This window comes from Pecten maximus, chromosome 8 (assembly GCF_902652985.1).
Source record: "Pecten maximus chromosome 8, xPecMax1.1, whole genome shotgun sequence".
Classification (NCBI taxonomy): Eukaryota; Metazoa; Mollusca; class Bivalvia; order Pectinida; family Pectinidae; genus Pecten; species Pecten maximus.
This window is the reverse complement of record NC_047022.1, coordinates 40,375,920-40,398,127: the sequence shown is the minus strand read 5'-3', so window position 1 is coordinate 40,398,127 and position 22,208 is coordinate 40,375,920. Positions and strand designations below refer to the sequence as shown.

At 38.7% G+C, this 22,208-nt stretch overlaps 1 protein-coding gene across 1 annotated transcript; it reads left to right on the top strand.

Annotated features, from left to right (window-relative positions):
* Nucleotides 1–31: 31 nt before the first annotated feature.
* LOC117333508 (ras-related protein Rab-34-like) lies at nt 32–22,201 on the top strand. Its single transcript, XM_033892829.1, has 10 exons — nt 32–168; nt 1,754–1,876; nt 2,236–2,327; nt 5,124–5,189; nt 7,589–7,690; nt 13,741–13,805; nt 14,517–14,644; nt 15,817–15,907; nt 20,384–20,503; nt 21,761–22,201. Exons 3-10 carry the CDS (start codon nt 2,269–2,271, stop codon nt 21,826–21,828), a joined length of 699 nt encoding a protein of 232 aa, XP_033748720.1. The 5' UTR covers nt 32–168; nt 1,754–1,876; nt 2,236–2,268; the 3' UTR covers nt 21,829–22,201.
* Nucleotides 22,202–22,208: the final 7 nt, after the last annotated feature.

The following is a 22,208-nucleotide window of genomic DNA, read 5'->3' as shown; positions in this document are numbered from 1 at the left end:
CATTGATGCAGGTATTGCGTGCATAGTTTCACTTCCGCTAAATCGAGGAATGGAATGAACACCTTGAAATTGGCAGGTTGATGTTTAAGAAACAAATAGTGAATGAAATACGCCAAACAGCTGTTTTAACATACAAAATTTACCAGTTTATTTTAATTTTAACTCAATGTAAGTATATTGTAACCTCGTTGATTTTTAAATGCAGTGAATTTTTGGAAAGTTGAGATCCTGACGCTCTTAATAAAAAAAAGAAATGCCACAAATGTGTATTAAAAATGATTCGAATGCGTCTAAATCAGCCTATAGACTCCATACTACCAAATATAATATTACCACAGGTACTTGTGGACAGGAGTGATTTATTCCCATTAAATATGGTGTGGATTGTTAATATTATAAATTTTCGAAGTTTAAAAAAAATAAGCATTCGATTGTTACTGTTATGTCCAGTCAATTATCTATTAGACTATTACGACCGTAATATTAATTAACTTCACTCATGTCAAGGCTTATCAGCCCAGGCCCCGATCATGGATATTACACAGGTGTATACTGACAGTATTCTGTACATGTATCTGTATCAGAAGGCACCATAGCCATGTAGCAATAAACATGTAGTTAGCATAATTACGGCCACAAACAAACGCAATATAACAGTTACAAAACAGTTTATTCTCTCCTTACTTGCCATTTATCGCCATTTTTATTTCATGCACAACTATTTTGATGTTTTAAAGTCCAACTTCAATTCAGCAAGAATTAAAATTCCAATTTCATGGTACTGGAGTTTAAGAATTTGTCAAGAAATCGGGATGTACTTTAGGTAGCTAAAGGTCTCTTGCATTTGTAGTGGGACTGGACTGGGTCGATCATCGGTGACCAGGTAGCTCAATTAATAGAGCATCCGGCTAGTGTTTGTAGGTACAGGGTCCAAACCCCGGTCTGGCCGCTACATTTTCTCCTCTCCTGTTAAAAAATTGGCACCTAACTAAAATACCCACAGTGATGGTATAGGGGTCTCGTGTGTCTTCGAGGGCGAAGACTTGGTAAAAAAGGAGGGAGGTGTGTAGCGGGACTGGACTGGGTCGATCATCGGTGATCAGGTAGCTCAATTGGTAGAGCATCCAGCTAGTGTTCGGATCCGGAGGTCCCGGGTTCTAACCCCGGTCTGGCCTCTACATTTTCTGCCCCCCCCCCCCCCCCCCCCCCCCCCCCCCCGTTACATATTGCTAATTATTTGCTGTGATGCCAAGCCACAAGGCACCCATCATAAGCTCTTACATTGTTGGAGTAATCGAGAATCTGAGTCATTGTTGATTTTTATAAGTTGGTAGCCATCTTCATGTCATTATGATTTGTCCCCAGCCACTGATATCATGCAATTTGGGCTAGAATGACTGAAAAGCTAGAGCAATTACAGTTAGAAAAGATGAGCTGCAAAACATTCAAGACAGGTGTTGCTGCTGTTACATTGCTATAACAACATTTGGTTGAGATTTATCAAGGATTTTTATACGACAGAAAAGTAAATATAATCATAAAAGAAGGGTGGAAGGAAAAACGTTTTTCATGATTTAAAAAAGAAGTTTAATTGTTTTATTATCAAAAACCTATTGTCATTGAAGCAAACTACAGGATACAAAGACATGATTTTATCTGAGACTATATAGTACATGCTATATTTAGACCGATGAAACTATATCAGGTAGTATAGATTAGATTTTGACCTGATATTTGTTATTGATAATTGTAGATTGATGAAGGATCACACGATTTGTTGACTACTAAGTTAGACATCTTGTCATCATGTCCTGCTGGAAGGACCATCATATCAAATACAGTAGCCAAGGATCGGGTCATCTCTAAATTTCCCCAGGTAATAATCCAGCCATCTCTAAATTTCCCCAGGTAAGTAATCAAATACTTACAGTGACTACAAATCCAGCCATCTCTAAATTTCCCCAGGTAAGTAATCAAATTCTTCCAGTGACTACAAATCCAGCCGTCTTTTTGGGTAACATATCGGTTATAGTGACCAAAGATTGGGTCATCTCTAAATTCTTCAGTTAGTTCATCAATCACAGTGGCCAGTTGTGAATTTGTCGATAAATTCCTTCTGAGTATGTCAAAGTCAAACATAGTTTTCAATTGGAAATTCCGTATAAGATATAGCATTAATGTTCATAGACAGATAACTGGTTCTCATCATCATGCTTTCAATTTTCCTTATGACAGGCCTTCCATCCTGATGCCACCCCCTACCAAAAGATGAATTTTCACCCGAAGGTGAAGAATGCCTGCGCAGAAAACAGAACTGGAAGAGTTGGGTATGGTCATTGACATACTACTATTGTTAATCAGTCTATCAATCCTAAACTAAAATTACAAACATCATTTCTCATATAAATATATATATACAGACTTAATTATTATATGTCCCATGAAATAATAACTTTGTGTGTTAGTGAGTGGGTCTATCTGTACATCCATACAAAGCTTGTGTATAACATATCTCATTACCTCAAGACAGATTTAGTTAAGTTAAGGTTAAAGTTCAAAGGTTGCATTTGACCACTTTGTGTACAACATCTCTCATGAAGCCCTGAACAGATTCAGTTCTCATGTTATGGAGGGTATATCTGTGGGTGAGACCTGATTCAGATCTCATGGGATGGAGGGTATATCTGTGGGTGAGCCCTGATTCAGATCTCATGGGATGGAGGGTATATCTGTGGGTGAGACCTGATTCAGTTATCATGGGATGGAGGGTATATCTGTGGGTGAGACCTGATTCAGTTATCATGTTATGGAGGGTATATCTGTGGGTGAGACCTGATTCAGTTCTCATGGGATGGAGGGTATATCTGTGAGTGAGCCCTGATTCAGTTCTCGTGTAATGGAGGGTTTATCTGTGAGTGAGCCCTGATTCAATTCTTATGGGATGGAGGGTATATCTGTGGGTGAGCCCTGATTCAGTTATCATGTTATGGAGGGTATATCTGTGGGTGAGCCCTGATTCAGTTATCATGTTATGGAGGGTATATCTGTGGTGAGCCCTGATTCAGTTATCATGTTATGGAGGGTATATCTGTGGGTGAGCCCTGATTCAGTTATCATGTTATGGAGGGTATATCTGTGAGTGAGACCTGATTCAGTTCTCATGTTATGGAGGGTATATCTGTGTGAGCCCTGATTCAGTTATTGTGGGATGGAGGGTATATCTGTGGGTGAGCCCCGATTCAGTTCTCATGTTATGGAGGGTATATCTGTGAGTGAGCCCTGATTCAGTTATCATGGGATGGAGGGTATATCTGTGGGTGAGCCCTGATTCAGTTCTCATGTTATAGAGGGTATATCTGTGGGTGAGCCCTGATTCAGTTATCATGTTATGGAGGGTATATCTGTGGGTGAGACCTGATTCAGTTCTCGTGGGATGGAGGGTATATCTGTGGGTGAGCCCTGATTCAGTTATGTTATGGAGGGTATATCTGTGGGTGAGACCTGATTCAGTTATCATGTTATGGAGGGTATATCTGTGGGTGAGCCCTGATTCAGTTATCATGTTATGGAGGGTATATCTGTTGGTGAGCCCTGATTCAGTTATCATGTTATGGAGGGTATATCTGTGGGTGAGCCCTGATTCAGTTATCATGTTATGGAGGGTATATCTGTGGGTGAGCCCTGATTCAGTTATCATGTTATGGAGGGTATATCTGTGGGTGAGCCCTGATTCAGTTCTCATGTTATGGAGGGTATATCTGTGGGTGAGCCCTGATTCAGTTCTCATGTTATGGAGGGTATATCTGTGGGTGAGACCTGATTCAGTTATCATGTTATGGAGGGTATATCTGTGGGTGAGCCCTGATTCAGTTCTCATGTTATGGAGGGTATATCTGTGGGTGAGACCTGATTCAATTCTTATGGGATGGAGGGTATATCTGTGGGTGAGACCTGATTCAGTTATCATGTTATGGAGGGTATATCTGTGGGTGAGACCTGATTCAATTCTTATGGGATGGAGGGTATATCTGTGGGTGAGCCCTGATTCAGTTATCATGGGATGGAGGGTATATCTGTGGGTGAGACCTGTTGCTTTTATATTGATTATTTTGGTGTATTTTGTTGACATGATAGATTGTTGGAGAGGTTGACATACTAATGTAACTGATTTGTTCACAGTTCACATATAGGTACTTATGTAATCAGCTGCTTTTCGCAATTTGAATGAATTAAAATTACCATTTTTGACCCCATGCCTACATCAATTTTGATCAGTCAAGAGTGGTTTAGTAATTTAAGTTTATGATTTGTTTTTTTAGCCCACCATCATCAGATTGTGGGCTATTCAAATCGCCCTTCGTTCATGGTCTGTCGTCCGTCCATAAACAATTCTTGTTATCGCTATTTCTCAGAAAGTACTGAAGGTATCTTTCTCAAATTTCATATGTAGGTTCCCCTTGGTCCCTTATTATACATATCGCGTTTTGGGACCAGTCGGAAAAAAACATGGCCAACAGGTAGCCATCTTTAATTTTGACAATTGAAGTTTGATATCACTATTTCTCAGAAAGGACTGAAGGGATCTTTCTCAAATTTCTTATGTAGGTTCCCCTTGGTCCCTTATTATACATATTGCGTTTTGCAACCAGTCGGAAAACAACATGGCTGACAGGTAGCCATCTTTAATTTTGACAATTGAAGTTTGTTATCGCTATTTCTCAGAAAGGACTGAAGGGATCTTTCTCAAATTTCGTATGTATGTAGGTTCCCCTTGTTCCCTTATCATGCATATTATGTTTTCGGACCAGTCGGAAAACAAAATGGCCGACAGGCAGCCATCTTGGATTTTGACAATTGAAGTTTGTTATCGCTATTTCTCAGAAAGTATGGAAGGGATCTTTCTCAAATTTCATATTAGGTTCCCCTTGGTCCGTAGTTTTGCATATTGCATTTTGGGATTGATCAGAAAACAGCATGGCCGACAGGCAGCCATCTTGGATTTTGACAATTGCAGTTTGTTATCGCTATTTCTCAGAAAGTACTGAAGGGATCTTTCTCAAATTTCATATGTAGGTTCCCCTTGGTTCCTCGTCTATTCATAAATAATACATTTTTTTTTTCAGATTGAAGATTTGTAAAGCTGTTCTGGTTGGTGATGTCTCTGTAGGGAAAACAAGTCTTGTGAATAGGTAAGTATAGAGAAATTCTGTTAGAGGCATGTCCGTATAGTCGATACAATGTATTTCTATTGTTTATTTAGTACTGGACTACTGGTACATATTTCAATTGTTTATTGAGATACCTTGAATACACTGAAAAAATTAATCCAATGCTAGCCGGTCCCATCTTCAGATGGATCTACGATGTCCTCCAGAGGTGTGCCTGCCAGGTTGATCAGGCCCAACCATGGACCCGTCAGCTGTCGCTTCCACTTGTTGCTGCAGCGTGTTTAACTCGCTGTTTCCACATCTTGTAACCTGCTGCATCACCTTGAGCAGTGATACCTACCTGTCTCTCGTCTCCTTGTGACTAGCATTGTATCTAAAAAAAAAAATGTAAACTTTATTTATTTTACAACAATTGTGATATTGTTATATCAACTTATATTAATCATGCTTATTGGCCCAGATCGAAGCACGCAAGGGTCTTACTGTGGGAGGAAACCGTAGTACCCGGGGAAACCCCATGTGGTCAGGCAGGTGATTCCATACCTTTTTATGTGCAATCCCGGAATCAAACCTTGGCCGTCTAGGTGAAAGGCAAGTGTGACCACTGTGCCACCCAACCACCCAAACTTTTCTTCCATATCTAGTTGGAAGCAATCTCTGCCTGCCTGCTTGCTTCCTGTATCATGTTCCTCCGGTCTGCTCCTTTGACTCCTAATAGACATAATAGACATTTTTTGGCCCTTTGGATAAAGTCTGTCTCCTTGGTCAGCGCAGTCGATGTTTGCCGCTATCTTTTTCAGAACCTGGTAATGCCTCCATGTGTACCTCCCATCTGACAGTGCAACCTAGCAAGATGTGAGAATATGTGCCAGATAAGCTGGTCACCAACAAAGTGCGCCTTCTGCACTGTCCTTTAGGCCCCAGGAGAAAAGTTTGGTTGGACGGAGCAGTACAATGTAAGCTGACGTCAGTAGGAAACTAAGCCCTCACTTGCCTAGCCTCTTCATCCATAGCTCTGATCTCTGTCTGAGTAATGTCCCCTACATTCCGACTGGTTAGCATTGCCCCAACTTGGTCTTGTGATGGTTTCTAGACAAAGGCACCCTCATGCTACAGTTCTAACTGTATTTCCGTGCTGGAGTCTTGACTCTGCCTCTTTCAGTGCCTGTTTGGCGTCCCATTTCCTTCCTGTCCGTGTGGCTCCCGAAGCTCCTCTGAACTTTTCACTGGCTCTGTCCTTCATCATGGTGACCTTTGCACCCTAGTTACCTTGAAATCCTCCGTCAACGACTTGAATGAGAGTTGGAGCCTGGATCCTGAATTATACAAACAGAAACTCTGAGGTACACTCAACCATTGTCAAAGGTAACCGCTGGTACTTTGTAGACAAGTAATGGCCACACGAGTATGGGAAGCACACCATGTTAATATCCAAGCCTTGAACTTCCCCAGTAATCCACCTCTGCCTGTCTTTTCATCTCAACAATGCTGTTTCTGTTGTTTAATGAACCATCAAACCACTTGATGAGGGTCTTCACTGGTTTTTCTGACATTTGGTACATCCTATCCCCTGTTCTTGAACTTTTCCTTCTTGCCGTTTTTCAGTACGAGACTGTGGGACTTGGCTGGTTTGAATTTCATGACATCGTCTCGACAGCTTTGACAATCAAGTTCATGACTGCTGTAAAGAGTATCACAGATATCATTCATCAGGTACTATCCGGACCTCAAGGGTGTGCTCGATTTTGAGTCTGGAATCTTATGGATGTTTTGAATCGCATTCAATTACATTTTGGAACATTCTGGAGGCATCCAATTTCTTCCCACCAAGGAAGTGGTGTGCATAGAATCATTTTACATGTATATCATTTACATTGGTCTCTGTCGGATGTGATGATGAGAATTGCGATAGAAAATATGGTCATTCACAGTTTATTTAATACATACAAAGCATCTGGTATTACTGGCAATATAGTAATGATAAAATTACCATGATCTTCCTCATCTTGAGTGCCAATGAGGTCAAGCTCACATAGCACAATAGCAAAGATGGAAGCAGCCATATTTAATTTGTCCGGAATATGCCGTTTTCATTAGATTTACAAGTCGTTTCAAACTTTCAGAACATTTCAGGACTGTACAAATCGAGCACACCCCTAGTCTCTGTCAAACTGTCATTTGTCACCTACGGTTTGGTTTGATTAGTTTTATTTAACGTCCTATTAACAGCCAGGGTCATTTAAGGACGTGCCAGGTTTGGAGGTGGAGGAAAGCCGGAGTACCTGGAGAAAAACCTTTCCTTCTTGATTAGTTCCTGAACCCCCCAAAAGCTTGGGTTCACTGTCTACATGTTGAATCCCAGAATTCTCTGCCAGAGTACTAGACTACTACATGTATATATTATTTTCTGTTCCCGTCAGGTTCTGTCATGACGTGTTTGATAGAGACTACAAGGCTACCATTGGAGTGGACTTTGAAGTAGAAAAGTTCAGCATCCTTTCTATACCCTTCACACTACAGATGTAAGTATATACTGTAGATTACACTGTGGCACTTGTCCAGGCTATTGTTTCCTCAATTAAAAAATATCACTGGTATTTTGACCTTGTATTGAGATGGTATTGTGCACTTATATCAGACATGAAAATATATTCTATAAAGACACATTTTGAGAAATATTTTCCCAGTTTCAAATCTTGTGGTCTGATTCCCAAATAATAGTGAGTGAATGTGGAGAGGAGTTGTGATTGTTTGTGTCCTTAAATCCACACCTTTATATATAATTACAGATGGGAGTGATTGTTTGTGTCCTTAAATCCACACCTTTATATATAATTACAGATGGGAGTGATTGTCTGTGTCCTTACTCCCACACCTTTATATATAATTACAGATGGCAGTGATTGTTTGTGTCCTTACACCCACACCTTTATATATAATTACAGATGGGTATGATTGTTTGTATCCTTACTCCCACACCTTTATATATAATTATAGATGGGAGTGATTGTTTGTGTCCTTACACCCACACCTTTATATATAATTACAGATGGGAGTGATTGTTTGTATCCTTACACCACACCTTTATATATAATTACAGATGGCAGTGATTGTCTGTGTCCTTACACCCACACCTTTATATATAATTACAGATGGCAGTGATTGTTTGTGTCCTTACTCCCACACCTTTATATATAATTACAGATGGGTATGATTGTTTGTATCCTTACACCCACACCTTTATATATAATTACAGATGGGAGTGATTGTTTGTGTCCTTACTCCCACACCTTTATATATAATTACAGATGGGAGTGATTGTTTGTGTCCTTACTCCCACACCTTTATATATAATTACAGATGGGAGTGATTGTTTGTATCCTTACTCCCACACCTTTATATATAATTACAGATGGGAGTGATTGTTTGTGTCTTTACTCCCACACCTTTATATATAATTACAGATGGGAGTGATTGTTTGTATCCTTACTCCCACACCTTTATATATAATTACAGATGGGTATGATTGTTTGTATCCTTACACCCACACCTTTATATATAATTACAGATGGGAGTGATTGTTTGTGTCCTTACACCCACACCTTTATATATAATTACAGATGGATATGATTGTTTGTGTCCTTAAATCCACACCTTTATATATAATTACAGATGGGAGTGACTGTCTGTGTCCTTACTCCCACACCTTTATATATAATTACAGATGGGAGTGACTGTCTGTATCCTTACTCCCACACCTTTATATATAATTACAGATGGGTATGATTGTTTGTGTCCTTACTCCCACACCTTTATATATAATTACAGATGGGAGTGATTGTTTGTGTCCTTACACCCACACCTTTATATATAATTACAGATGGATATGATTGTTTGTATCCTTACACCCACACCTTTATATATAATTACAGATGGCAGTGATTGTTTGTGTCCTTACTCCCACACCTTTATATATAATTACAGATGGGTATGATTGTTTGTGTCTTTACTCCCACACCTTTATATATAATTACAGATGGGAGTGATTGTTTGTGTCCTTACACCCACACCTTTATATATAATTACAGATGGCAGTGATTGTTTGTGTCCTTACACCACACCTTTATATATAATTACAGATGGGAGTGATTGTCTGTGTCCTTACACCCACACCTTTATATATAATTACAGATGGGTATGATTGTTTGTATCCTTACACCCACACCTTTATATATAATTATAGATGGGAGTGATTGTTTGTGTCCTTACACCCACACCTTTATATATAATTACAGATGGCAGTGATTGTTTGTGTCCTTACACCCACACCTTTATATATAATTATAGATGGGAGTGATTGTTTGTGTCCTTACACCCACACCTTTATATATAATTACAGATGGGAGTGATTGTTTGTGTCCTTACACCCACACCTTTATATATAATTACAGATGGGAGTGATTGTCTGTGTCCTTACTCCCACACCTTTATATATAATTACAGATGGGTATGATTGTTTGTATCCTTACACCCACACCTTTATATATAATTACAGATGGGTATGATTGTTTGTATCCTTACACCCACACCTTTATATATAATTACAGATGGCAGTGATTGTTTGTATCCTTACTCCCACACCTTTATATATAATTACAGATGGGTATGATTGTTTGTATCCTTACACCCACACCTTTATATATAATTACAGATGGGAGTGATTGTCTGTGTCCTTACTCCCACACCTTTATATATAATTACAGATGGCAGTGATTGTTTGTGTCCTTACACCACACCTTTATATATAATTACAGATGGCAGTGATTGTTTGTGTCCTTACACCCACACCTTTATATATAATTACAGATGGCAGTGATTGTTTGTATCCTTACACCCACACCTTTATATATAATTACAGATGGATATGATTGTTTGTATCCTTACTCCCACACCTTTATATATAATTACAGATGGGTATGATTGTCTGTGTCCTTACTCCCACACCTTTATATATAATTACAGATGGCAGTGATTGTTTGTGTCCTTACACCCACACCTTTATATATAATTACAGATGGATATGATTGTTTGTATCCTTACTCCCACACCTTTATATATAATTACAGATGGCAGTGATTGTTTGTGTCCTTACTCCCACACCTTTATATATAATTACAGATGGCAGTGATTGTTTGTGTCCTTACTCCCACACCTTTATATATAATTACAGATGGCAGTGATTGTTTGTGTCCTTACTCCCACACCTTTATATATAATTACAGATGGCAGTGATTGTTTGTGTCCTTACTCCCACACCTTTATATATAATTACAGATGGATATGATTGTTTGTATCCTTACTCCCACACCTTTATATATAATTACAGATGGCAGTGATTGTTTGTGTCCTTACACCCACACCTTTATATATAATTACAGATGGGAGTGATTGTTTGTGTCCTTACACCCACACCTTTATATATAATTACAGATGGGAGTGATTGTTTGTATCCTTACATCCACACCTTTATATATAATTACAGATGGCAGTGATTGTTTGTGTCCTTACACCCACACCTTTATATATAATTACAGATGGGAGTGATTGTTTGTATCCTTACTCCCACACCTTTATATATAATTACAGATGGCAGTGATTGTTTGTGTCCTTACTCCCACACCTTTATATATAATTACAGATGGATATGATTGTTTGTATCCTTACTCCCACACCTTTATATATAATTACAGATGGCAGTGATTGTTTGTATCCTTACTCCCACACCTTTATATATAATTACAGATGGGTATGATTGTTTGTGTCCTTACTCCCACACCTTTATATATAATTACAGATGGGTATGATTGTTTGTGTCCTTACACCCACACCTTTATATATAATTACAGATGGGAGTGATTGTTTGTGTCCTTACACCCACACCTTTATATATAATTACAGATGGGAGTGATTGTTTGTATCCTTACATCCACACCTTTATATATAATTACAGATGGCAGTGATTGTTTGTGTCCTTACACCCACACCTTTATATATAATTACAGATGGGAGTGATTGTTTGTATCCTTACTCCCACACCTTTATATATAATTACAGATGGCAGTGATTGTTTGTGTCCTTACACCCACACCTTTATATATAATTACAGATGGGTATGATTGTTTGTATCCTTACACCCACACCTTTATATATAATTACAGATGGCAGTGATTGTTTGTATCCTTACACCCACACCTTTACATATAATTACAGATGGGTATGATTGTTTGTGTCCTTACTCCCACACCTTTATATATAATTACAGATGGGAGTGATTGTTTGTGTCCTTACACCCACACCTTTATATATAATTACAGATGGGAGTGATTGTTTGTGTCCTTACACCCACACCTTTATATATAATTACAGATGGGAGTGATTGTTTGTGTCCTTACTCCCACACCTTTATACAGTGGAACCTCTATAAACCGAACATGCATGGGACATGACTATTTGTTCGGTTTATAGAGGGTTCGGTTTGGAGAAGTTGATCGAAAAATGACCGGTCAAATTCTGGATATAATTGGTTGGACGATGTTTTATTAGAATGCACCCGATTACAAAACGGCACGTACATACTTAGACAATTTGGATTGTCTGAATAATATGCATATTATGAAAGTTAATCAATGTATATATTGCAGAATATATAAGAAAGGCAAATGACTATAACAATAGTTTTAAACAGTATTTTCACATGTACAACTACACTTTACGATCGGCCTACATTTTGTTACATCCGGTGAAGCCTCGTCATGTGGATGGGGCCAATAGTCCGATACAGAATATTTTACACATCAAATAATATTAAAGGGTGTGAAGATGTTTTGTTTCAATATCACAATTGATCAGATGATACTGGTCGTATTTCCGACATCGCTGTTGTCTAAAAAAACATCACGGGCTTCTTCACGAAAACAACCCCTTCTGGGCCTCATTTAAATTAAATGCGAAACTCAGGCTTCTAGCTCTACTTGCATTGAGAAGATAAACGAACCGATGCGCGTCAATGAAGTGTGGCATTGTTTCATAATTGTCGTGTTGATTATACACTAGGCCTTCCGTCATAATGCCCCCTTGGGGTATATATTGGATACCTGTACAAATCACCTACGTAAGTCCCGAGACAATAAGGCTTCACACAATGCCCGTCACAGTTGTTGTTTCACGGTTGACTGGCCTGACCTCGTGTCATAATCGCTCAGGTAAGGCCGGTTTTCAGAAGTAATTTTTGGTATATTTTAACAGGAACCGGACACAAAATCAGTCCGGTGTTCAGAATTCAGAGGGATCGGTATTTGGAAGTTTTTTAATACTATAATAAAGAAGGACCAATTCCGTACAATGACAATTCGTTCGGTATTCAGAGGTGTTCGGTTTTTAGAAGGTTCGGTTTTCGGAAGTTGCACTGTATATAATTACAGATGGGAGTGATTGTTTGTGTCCTTACACCCACACCTTTATATATAATTACAGATGGGTATGATTGTTTGTGTCCTTACACCACACCTTTATATATAATTACAGATGGCAGTGATTGTTTGTGTCCTTACACCCACACCTTTATATATAATTACAGATGGGAGTGATTGTTTGTGTCCTTACTCCCACACCTTTATATATAATTACAGATGGCAGTGATTGTTTGTGTCCTTACTCCCACACCTTTATATATAATTACAGATGGGAGTGATTGTTTGTGTCCTTACACCCACACCTTTATATATAATTACAGATGGGAGTGATTGTTTGTATCCTTACACCCACACCTTTATATATAATTACAGATGGGAGTGATTGTTTGTATCCTTACTCCCACACCTTTATATATAATTACAGATGGGAGTGATTGTTTGTGTCCTTACACCCACACCTTTATATATAATTACAGATGGGAGTGATTGTTTGTATCCTTACACCCACACCTTTATATATAATTACAGATGGGAGTGATTGTTTGTATCCTTACTCCCACACCTTTATATATAATTACAGATGGCAGTGATTGTTTGTGTCCTTACTCCCACACCTTTATATATAATTACAGATGGGTATGATTGTTTGTATCCTTACACCCACACCTTTATATATAATTACAGATGGGAGTGATTGTTTGTATCCTTACTCCCACACCTTTATATATAATTACAGATGGGAGTGATTGTTTGTGTCCTTACACCCACACCTTTATATATAATTACAGATGGCAGTGATTGTTTGTGTCCTTACTCCCACACCTTTATATATAATTACAGATGGGAGTGATTGTTTGTATCCTTACACCCACACCTTTATATATAATTACAGATGGCAGTGATTGTTTGTATCCTTACTCCCACACCTTTATATATAATTACAGATGGGTATGATTGTTTGTGTCCTTACTCCCACACCTTTATATATAATTACAGATGGCAGTGATTGTTTGTATCCTTACTCCCACACCTTTATATATAATTACAGATGGGAGTGATTGTTTGTATCCTTACTCCCACACCTTTATATATAATTACAGATGGGACACGGCAGGCCAGGAAAGATTCAAGTGTATCGCTGCCTCCTACTACCGAGGCGCCAACGGTAAACACAACATAAATCTATACCGACTGTGGTATTGGTTGTGTTATATTAATTCCTATAAGATCAGTATTGGATGGCAGTTTGATGTTATTCACATATTGACCATGACTAAGCCCGGGGAGCTGACCATGACTAAGCCCGGGGAGCTGACCATGACTAAGCCCAGGGAGCTGACCATGACTAAGCCCAGGGAGCTGACCATGACTAAGCCCGGGGAGCTGAAGGGATGGGCCAAACAAATTTAAATCTGACTTCTCAATACCCAGATATAAGATTTGATAGAATCAAGTACTCTTCATAGATGGGAGGGTCTTAAGGTGCTTTACCAAAGTTGTGAATTTCATTACCCTTAGGTCTCACATTCCCCCCTAGGAAGGGGGTAACCTTCATCATAGTTTATATAAGGAAATCAGTTTTTGAGCAGGATTTGTTTAATTACCATTGGAAATGATATAAACCTGGTTAGAATAATCAGTATGGGATGGCAGTTTGATACTCGACTCACACTGACTCCCAACGGATGTTCAGCGAGGCCAAGACGAGGCAAATATTTTAAAACTCGGGTGCCTGCTGAGGCCCATGTTTTTCCCTTTTTCATTTTTTATATAAAATTCATTAGTCTGTTTTAAAGATGTTTTTTTCATACATGTGTCAGTAGGATTAGTAAATACTCATATATTGAATCCTTATACCTGGAAGTGTCTGTTTCAGTGGTGGTGGTAGTATTTGATCTGACAGATGAGATGTCCTTGTCCAACGCTGCTAAGTGGATGCATGATGCATCAGAGAGTGCCAGTGATCCTATCAAACTGTTGGTCGGCAGCAAGAAAGACATCATGGTAGGTCCCCTTCAACTTTATATAAAGATACCAGTAGCACAGGCTTTAAGTTGTATATATAGAAATAACTTTGTGTGGATGAATCCTTGAACAGATTATTTAAGAAATAATTAACGATGATTCGTGTATTATTGCAGGATATACAACGAGGACAAGGATATTTTGCAATTGAATTAATAACGAAGGCCACAGGCCTGAGTTATTAATTAAAATTGCAAAATATCCGAGTCCGAGTTGTATATCCTGCAACAATACACGAGTCAAAGTTGATTATTTCTATTCTACCATGTACTGTTTAGTTCTGAGATCGACCTCTTTCTAATAGAAAAACAGCAAAGAAACCCTGAGAAAACCTTGTAATTTATTTCTTGAGTATTGCATTATTTGTTGATGAAATATACAGGCAATACAGTACTACGATCAAGAGCATCTATCATATAGCATTGATTTTGAAAATAAAAAAAGGATAAAAAAAGAAAGAAAAAAGAAGAAAAAAAAAGGGGGCTTCCGTAGGATTCGAACTCGCGTTGTGATACAAATTTATTGAAAGACTAACCCATTAGCCCACTCGGCTATGGTAACCTTTTATAAAATGGGTGAATATTAGATATATAAAATTGTTACAGCCGTGACTCCCGACCGTGTATTATTGGCACGAGCGTGGGTTATTGGAAAATAATACATGGTTTTAAACCAATCAAAACTGGCGTTGCATAGCAAACATGGTAGAATACAGGTTATAACATTGTATTACAGTATCTGTATAGCATTGTATTACAGTGTATATCATTGTTACAGTGTATATCATTGTATTACAGTGTATATCATTGTATTACAGTGTATATCATTGTTACAGTGTATATCATTGTATTACAGTGTATAACATTGTATTACAGTATCTGTATAACATTGTATTATAGAGTATAACATTGTATTACAGTATCTGTATAGCATTGTTTTACAGTGTATAACATTGTATTACAGTATCTGTATAGCATTGTATTATAGTGTATAACATTGTATTACAGTATCTGTATAGCATTGTATTACAGTATCTGTATATCATTGTATTACAGTATCTGTATATCATTGTATTACAGAGTATAACATTGTATTACTGTATCTGTATAACATTGTATTATAGTATTTCTATTATACATGTATTATTATAGTCTGATGCTGGTTATGAGGCTGTGGAGCGGCGAGCGGCAGACATTGCTAACAGTCTGGGGGCGGAGTACTGGGCCGTGTCCTCAAAGACAGGTAACCAGTTGTATACAGTATAAAGCCTCTAACTCAAACTTCAGGGTTCCATGTCAATCGTTGGGGGAATACAGAGATATGACACTCCTAAACTGTTAAGATCTTATAATAAACTTCATGCTTATAACATCACCAATTATTGCAATTTATTACACTTTTAAACAGTGTAGTACATACATGTAATTTCATAAAAGGATAAACTGAACTTTGTAGTCATTCAGTTACAATGGAAAGAATGCATATATCCGAAATCACAAGTCCTACATACACTTTATCTACATAACAAGTATGTGTAGATAAAAAAAATGCAAAAATTATGGGTACACCCATGCAGTTAAGTCAAATTTACTAAATTATAAAGATATATGCAAATGTCTTCCACACTTAAATTACCCCCCTTCCAAGTCATTTATTGTGTCGCCTTCAATGGATGCCGGAAAGGCAGCACATAGGCGTTGCTTTTCCGACGTCGGTGGTGTCAACATTGTTAAGGTTTTGTGTTTAGCTCTGTCTCTGTTCCTGACAGTTAGACCAACACAACCTTGATCATAGATGTATCATTGGTAGTAGAGCCTACTACACTAAAAATATTTCATGGATTTCTCCATATTTGGGGAAAGAACTCAACTTTCCGCACATTGGAAAAAAAATTAGGTTTTGTGTTTAGCTCTTGCATATTAGACTGCTTTTGATAAACTATAAAAGCTGAAGCAACCAAACTTAGGTTATAGGTGTATCATGGGATGTTTATCTGAATGCATTACACTCTTTACTAGTTTGTCTGTTCCTGACAGTATAAGAGCTGAAAATCAATGTTAAGGTTTTGAGTTTGTCTGTTCCTGACAAAGTATAAGAGCTGAAAATCAATGTTAAGGTTTTGAGTTTGTCTGTTCCTGACAAAGTATAAAAGCTGAAAATCAATGTTAAGGTTTTGAGTTTGTCTGTTCCTGACAAAGTATAAGAGCTGAAAATCAATGTTAAGGTTTTGAGTTTGTCTGTTCCTGACAAAGTTTAAGAGCTGAAAATCATTGTTTAGGTTCTGAGTTTGTCTGTTCCTGGCAAAGTATAAGAGCTGAAAATCAATGTTAAGGTTTTGAGTTTGTCTGTTCCTGACAAAGTATAACAGCTGAAAATCAATGTTAAGGTTTTGAGTTTGTTCCTGACAGAATATAAGAGCTAGACCAACAAACCTTGGCCATAGATGTATCATAAGTAGAAGAGCCTGTTCCACTAAAGCATTTCATAAGTACTCGTGTAAAATGCTTATGATATTGTGGGAAAGGCTACAAAAATAATTACATGTAATTCTTGTAAAAACATATACTAAGTAGTGTCTGTCTGGACCAGACAGCTGTGACAGTGTGTAAACGTGTACAACATCTAGTGTTTGTCTGGACCAGACAGCTGTGACAGTGTGTAAACGTGTACAACATCTAGTGTCTGTCTGGACCAGACAGCTGTGACAGTGTGTAAACGTGTACAACATCTAGTGTTTGTCTGGACCAGACAGCTGGGACAGTGTGTGAACGTGTACAACATCTAGTGTCTGTCTGGACCAGACAGCTGTGACAGTGTGTAAACGTGTACAACATCTAGTGTTTGTCTGGACCAGACAGTGTGTAAACGTGTACAACATCTAGTGTTTGTCTGGACCAGACAGTGTGTAAACCTGTACAACATCTAGTGTTTGTCTGGACCAGACAGTGTGTAAACGTGTACAACATCTAGTGTTTGTCTGGACCAGACAGCTGGGACAGTGTGTAAACGTGTACAACATCTAGTGTTTGTCTGGACCAGACAGTGTGTAAACCTGTACAACATCTAGTGTTTGTCTGGACCAGACAGTGTGTAAACGTGTACAACATCTAGTGTCTGTCTGGACCAGACAGTGTGTAAACGTGTACAACATCTAGTGTTTGTCTGGACCAGACAGCTGTGACAGTGTGTAAACCTGTACAACATCTAGTGTTTGTCTGGACCAGACAGTGTGTAAACGTGTACAACATCTAGTGTTTGTCTGGACCAGACAGCTGTGACAGTGTGTAAACGTGTACAACATCTAGTGTTTGTCTGGACCAGACAGCTGGGACAGTGTGTAAACGTGTACAACATCTAGTGTTTGTCTGGACCAGACAGTGTGTAAACATGTACAACATCTAGTGTTTGTCTGGACCAGACAGTGTGTAAACGTGTACAACATCTAGTGTCTGTCTGGACCAGACAGTGTGTAAACGTGTACAACATCTAGTGTCTGTCTGGACCAGACAGTGTGTAAACGTGTACAACATCTAGTGTCTGTCTGGACCAGACAGTGTGTAAACGTGTACAACATCTAGTGTTTGTCTGGACCAGACAGCTGGGACAGTGTGTAAACGTGTACAACATCTAGTGTTTGTCTGGACCAGACAGCTGGGACAGTGTGTAAACGTGTACAACATCTAGTGTTTGTCTGGACCAGACAGCTGGGACAGTGTGTAAACGTGTACAACATCTAGTGTCTGTCTGGACCAGACAGTGTGTAAACATGTACAACATCTAGTGTCTGTCTGGACCAGACAGTGTGTAAACGTGTACAACATCTAGTGTCTGTCTGGACCAGACAGTGTGTAAACGTGTACAACATCTAGTGTTTGTCTGGACCAGACAGCTGAGACAGTGTGTAAACGTGTACAACATCTAGTGTTTGTCTGGACCAGACAGCTGTGACAGTGTGTAAACCTGTACAACATCTAGTGTCTGTCTGGACCAGACAGTGTGTAAACGTGTACAACATCTAGTGTTTGTCTGGACCAGACAGCTGGGACAGTGTGTAAACATGTACAACATCTAGTGTTTGTCTGGACCAGACAGCTGTGACAGTGTGTAAACCTGTACAACATCTAGTGTCTGTCTGGACCAGACAGTGTGTAAACATGTACAACATCTAGTGTCTGTCTGGACCAGACAGTGTGTAAACGTGTACAACATCTAGTGTTTGTCTGGACCAGACAGTGTGTAAACATGTACAACATCTAGTGTTTGTCTGGACCAGACAGTGTGTAAACGTGTACTACATCTAGTGTTTGTCTGGACCAGACAGCTGGGACAGTGTGTAAACGTGTACAACATCTAGTGTTTGTCTGGACCAGACAGTGTGTAAACGTGTACTACATCTAGTGTTTGTCTGGACCAGACAGCTGGGACAGTGTGTAAACGTGTACAACATCTAGTGTTTGTCTGGACCAGACAGTGTGTAAACATGTACAACATCTAGTGTTTGTCTGGACCAGACAGTGTGTAAACGTGTACAACATCTAGTGTTTGTCTGGACCAGACAGTGTGTAAATGTGTACAACATCTAGTGTTTGTCTGGACCAGACAGTGTGTAAACGTGTACAACATCTAGTGTTTGTCTGGACCAGACAGTGTGTAAACATGTACAACATCTAGTGTTTGTCTGGACCAGACAGTGTGTAAACGTGTACAACATCTAGTGTCTGTCTGGACCAGACAGTGTGTAAACATGTACAACATCTAGTGTCTGTCTGGACCAGACAGCTGGGACAGTGTGTAAACGTGTACAACATCTAGTGTTTGTCTGGACCAGACAGCTGGGACAGTGTGTAAACGTGTACAACATCTAGTGTTTGTCTGGACCAGACAGTGTGTAAACCTGTACAACATCTAGTGTCTGTCTGGACCAGACAGCTGTGACAGTGTGTAAACGTGTACAACATCTAGTGTTTGTCTGGACCAGACAGCTGGGACAGTGTGTAAACATGTACAACATCTAGTGTTTGTCTGGACCAGACAGCTGTGACAGTGTGTAAACGTGTACAACATCTAGTGTTTGTCTGGACCAGACAGCTGTGACAGTGTGTAAACATGTACAACATCTAGTGTTTGTCTGGACCAGACAGCTGGGACAGTGTGTAAACGTGTACAACATCTAGTGTTTGTCTGGACCAGACAGCTGGGACAGTGTGTAAACGTGTACAACATCTAGTGTTTGTCTGGACCAGACAGTGTGTAAACCTGTACAACATCTAGTGTCTGTCTGGACCAGACAGCTGTGACAGTGTGTAAACGTGTACAACATCTAGTGTTTGTCTGGACCAGACAGCTGTGACAGTGTGTAAACATGTACAACATCTAGTGTTTGTCTGGACCAGACAGCTGTGACAGTGTGTAAACGTGTACAACATCTAGTGTTTGTCTGGACCAGACAGCTGTGACAGTGTGTAAACGTGTACAACATCTAGTGTTTGTCTGGACCAGACAGCTGGGACAGTGTGTAAACATGTACAACATCTAGTGTTTGTCTGGACCAGACACCTGGGACAGTTTGTAAACGTGTACAACATCTAGTGTTTGTCTGGACTATCATTTAATAAGAAATCAGCATTCTGTGTCCAGGTTGTTATTGGTTTAAGTAACAAGACTCTTGGTATGAAAACTAAATTTTCTGATTCATTTTACATTGGTACATTTTTCTAGGGGAGAATGTAAAGGATTTCTTCTTCCGAGCAGTATCTCTGACATTTGAATCAGCTGTTTTGAGGGAGGTAGACACAGACCATTCCCAACCAGCCAAACAGATCGGCAATGACTTCATTCGTAAGTGTCAGGAAATGATGCTGTTTTGCTTATTTAGCAACAATCTTACCTGTAGACATTGTTTTTGGTGACACAATACCTTAATATGTCCCTGTCTTCATTTAACAGGTTACAGAGAATGGTACGCATTGTAAACATTGCAAAATGTTATGTTGTGAAGGTTTTGCTATTTAGCTTGATACTGATATATTTTTAGGGTTTCTGTGAGGATTAAGTTTTACCGGGTACTTCCTGGAGTCAGAATAAACTATTTGTGGGGGGAAAAAATCACTTTTTTTTCAAACATTTTGGGCTTAGACTTTTTATGTCAAATCAATTGTGTAAATAATTAAAGTTTGGTGTTGATAGCAATCGATACATGTATTATAATATGTATGTAGTAGGCTACCAATATTTGGTATTGATGCCAGTTTATGAAGATATCCCCTAATGGTTTCATGATGTCCCCTAATGGTTTCATGATGTCCCTTAATGGTTTCACTATGTCCCCTAATGGTTTCATGATGTCCCTTAATGGTTTCACTATGTCCCCTAATGGTTTCATGATGTCCCCTAATGGTTTCATGATGTCCCCTAATGGTTTCATGATGTCCCCTAATGGATTCATGATGTCCCCTAATGGTTTCATGATATCCCCTAATGGTTTCATGATGTCCCCTAATGGTTTCATGATGTCCCTTAATGGTTTCACTATGTCCCCTAATGGTTTCATGATGTCCCTTAATGGTTTCACTATGTCCCCTAAAGGTTTCATGATATCCCCTAAAGGTTTCATGATGTCCCCTAATGGTTTCATGATGTCCCCTAATGGTTTCATGATGTCCCCTAATGGTTTCATGATGTCCCTTAATGGTTTCATGATATCCCCTAAAGGTTTCATGATGTCCCCTAATGGTTTCATGATGTCCCCTAATGGATTCATGATGTCCCCTAAAGGTTTCATGATGTCCCCTAATGGTTTCATGATATCTGTACTGGATCTGTACCATTTACGGTGCACTTGTTTGGTATTGGACTGTTTGATTTAACTTGATAGTTACCGTATATTAACAAATGGAATTAAACTTATTAACTATATATAGAACCACACTAGTGATCACTATGACAACCATGAGTACTACAGACTAGTAGGTACATAATTTATGTACGATAGAGATAACAAAAACTAACTACTGGTGTTTATCACTTATAGACAAAACATTGTTTGTAAATCATTATTGAAACTATTAGATATTAAATAATATTCTTCATTTACAGGAGTGGAGAAGGACAATCTGTATGAAAGGAAGAAAAAGAAAGGCCTCAACAAATGTTGTGAAGCATGATGATATGGCTTAATGTGCTACAGTACATTCCTGTTGATTGGTGCTGATAATCTATCGTTCTAAACAACATGTTATCATTGTACAGCTGGGCATCGTTACATTACTATAAACAATATGTTGTCATTCTACAGCTGGGTATCGTAACATTACTAAACAATATGTTGTCATTCTACAGCTAAGCATCGTAACATTACTTAACAATATGTCGTCATTCTACAGCTAAGCATCGTAACATTACTAAACAATATGTTATCATTATATAGCTGGGCATCGTAACATTACTCAAACAATATGTTGTCATTCTACAGCTGGGCATCGTAACATTACTCAAACAATATGTTGTCATTCTACAGCTGGGCATCGTAACATTACTCAAACAA